Source organism: Staurois parvus, unplaced genomic scaffold, assembly GCF_062004578.1.
Source record: "Staurois parvus isolate SC_StPar_1 unplaced genomic scaffold, SC_StPar_1.0 ptg000470l, whole genome shotgun sequence".
NCBI classification, from domain to species: Eukaryota; Metazoa; Chordata; class Amphibia; order Anura; family Ranidae; genus Staurois; species Staurois parvus.
The window spans coordinates 3,542,177-3,544,931 of record NW_028318266.1 but is presented as its reverse complement, the minus strand read 5'-3'; the positions used below and the strand labels follow the sequence as shown (position 1 = coordinate 3,544,931).

General features: G+C 40.0%; 1 protein-coding gene across 1 annotated transcript; it reads right to left on the bottom strand.

Moving 5' to 3' along the window:
• Positions 1–658: 658 nt before the first annotated feature.
• LOC149452571 (olfactory receptor 1500-like) lies at positions 659–1,632 on the bottom strand. The gene has a single exon (XM_089689212.1). The coding sequence runs from the start codon at positions 1,615–1,617 to the stop codon at positions 688–690; it is 930 nt and encodes a 309-aa protein (XP_089545338.1). The 5' UTR covers positions 1,618–1,632; the 3' UTR covers positions 659–687.
• Positions 1,633–2,755: the final 1,123 nt, after the last annotated feature.

Here is a 2,755-nt window from a genome sequence, read left to right as displayed (position 1 = left end):
TTTGACTCCACCTTTTCCTTCACCCCAATTTGTTTTTGCTAGGCTTGCTTTCTCAGAATCTCTCAAAGCCCAACAAGAAGCTTCTGTGGCGTATCCTCGCAGTGGCTGAGTGTTTGTTTGCACATCACTGGAGTGCAGATACATAACCAGGTCTGGGAGCTGTGGCACTCCCAAGACTTCCTACCCTAGTAGATCTTGGGGTTTGTTTTTATCCATGTGTTTCTCTAATTAGTCCACAGACCCAAACAGTGGAGAGACATAGACACCCCCTTTCCCTTTTTACCCTCTCTCAATATTTTTCCTTGTTTTCTCCTCCTTTTCTTTCCTAGCTGACTACATAACTTCAATGTCACTTGACTGACCTACAATGCCATTTGGGTATGCACTCATAAGATTCTCTGATAATGTCTGATAAGCTTTACCGGCTGCAATTATCTAACTTCTACATGGAAGTTTTATGTTTTTCTCTAAAAATGTGTTTTTTGTTTTACTGTACTCTGTACTGTTAACAAAAAATTCAATTAAAACAGTTATTTCTAAAAAAAAAAAAGTACATGGTACATAGACAACAACAACAACAACAACAAAAATAGCAAGGTTTTCCTACTACAATGTAAATTTGTTATTACTTGACCATGCAAGACAATTTATATTGAGTACATATTTTATTATCTACCAAAAAGTCAATCACAGATAGTGGTTGATAATTTCATCTACAGCTTTTTTCAAGTCTCTGTTCCTCAGACTGTATATAATTGGATTCATTAGAGGGGTGGCTACAGTGTATAGCAATGAAAGGAACTTCATGGTATTCCACGACTGTCCACTGCGAGGTATTAAGTAAACGCCAACCAGAGTACCATAATAAATGAACACAACGGTCAAGTGGGAACTGCATGTTGAGAAAACTTTCTTCCTGCTGGTAATAGATGGGATTTTAAAAATGGTAATCATAATACAAAGATAGGATACAAGAATAATAAAGAAAGGGATGACAACAAATAGAAAACCCAATATTGTAACTTCAAATTCAACGATGTTTATGTCAGAGCAGGAGAGTTGAAGGATTGGGTAAACATCACAGAAAAAATGATCCACAGTATTAGGGCCACAAAATTGTAACTGTGATATTGTTACGGTGTGAATCAATGGTATTAAAACACTTGAAACCCAACATGTGATGACCATTATGCAGCAGAACTGGAAGTTCATTGCTAAGGTATAATGCAATGGTTTACAGATGGCCACATATCTGTCATAAGCCATCGCCGTCAGAAGAAGACATTCTGACGTTTCTGAGACAGCAAAGAAATAATACTGGGAGATGCAATCAGAAAATGATATTATGATCTCCTTCATCAAAACAGCATGGAGCATGTTAGGAAGAATGTCAGTTGATAATACGATATCTGATATGGAGAGCTGGGTGAGGAAGAAGTACATGGGGGAATGGAGGGCTTTGCTGTAGGACACCAGTGTGATGATCAGGAGGTTTCCACATAAAGTAACACAATAAGTTATGAATAAAAGACAAAATATAAAATATGTTATACTGTGGGGAGTCTTAAATCCCAGCATGTAGATCATGGTTAATGTGGTCACATTGTTCTCCTTCATATTCTGAAGACAGAACACGAAAAAAATAAACAAACTGGAAAAAATGTAGACAGAATTTGTGAATGGGTACCAATTATTGGACTGCTAAAGCCTAGTAATCTTGTGCATGCTCTTTTTTGGCTTATAAAAAATATGATGATGCAAAGATATATCAGATACTCAAAGTGCAATAACCTAAGGCAAATATTCACGTTTTACTGAATTCAAGCAGAAAGAAAAGGGTCTGATACCTATGATTACATATAGGATGGTGTGGATGAACAAATTGCGCACCACATCCTGAAAAAAATGCAATTATCACAAGTTAAAGAACAAAGCATGGGACTTCAGAGGCACTCAGAAAAATAAGTAATCAAACAATATAAAATCAATCAATTTATGACCCTGAAATGTAAAATTGCACTTATTGGTGCAGTACATAAAAATATATCCACATACAGGAGAAGACAATACCCTGCATTTTCCCTGGAGAAGAGATGGTTAAGAGGAGATATGATCACAAAATATAAATATTTAATTGGTGATCCTAGCCTAGGGAGGAAACTATTTAGTCTCAGGTCACTCAAGAGGTCATGTGGTCACTTAAAGCGGAGTTCCACTCACCTGTCACAAAATAAAAGTCAGCAGCTAAAAAAACAGCCACTTACCTGTCCCTCGGTCCCGTGGTGTGTTCCCCAGCCGTCCTGTATTCCAGGAGGCCGGCATCTTCAGTGTGGGCACCGGGCTGTGACAGCTTGTGGCTCCACAGCCGGGTACCCACTGCGCATGTGCGAGTGGCGCGGCACTTCATGAATGGTCCTGTAGTCTTCTGGGACCTGTCACATGTCCCAAAAGACTACAGGGAGGGAGGGAGGGAGGGAGGACACCTTCAGCTTTCGATCGCCTAGGCAATCAGACAAGAAGTAGGAGTGGGTACCTGTCAAATTCGGGTACCTGATCCCCCCCGCCCCCCAAAGGTGCTAGTCCTTAATGGGGAGTGGAGGAGAAGTCCTTAAAGCGGAACTTCCCCTTTTTAGTGGAGCTCCACTTTAATGAAATTGGACAACAAATGGTTCCACTTAAAAGTGGAAGCTCCACTTTTCTGCCTCCTCCCCACCTCTGCTAACGTATTTGGCGCCTTTTTTTTTTGGGGGGGGGG

Excerpts from the sequence above, each read along its gene's own strand:
- LOC149452571 (XM_089689212.1), bottom strand. The coding sequence starts at position 1,617 with ATGAAGGAGAACAATGTGACCACATTAACCATGATCTACATGCTGGGA.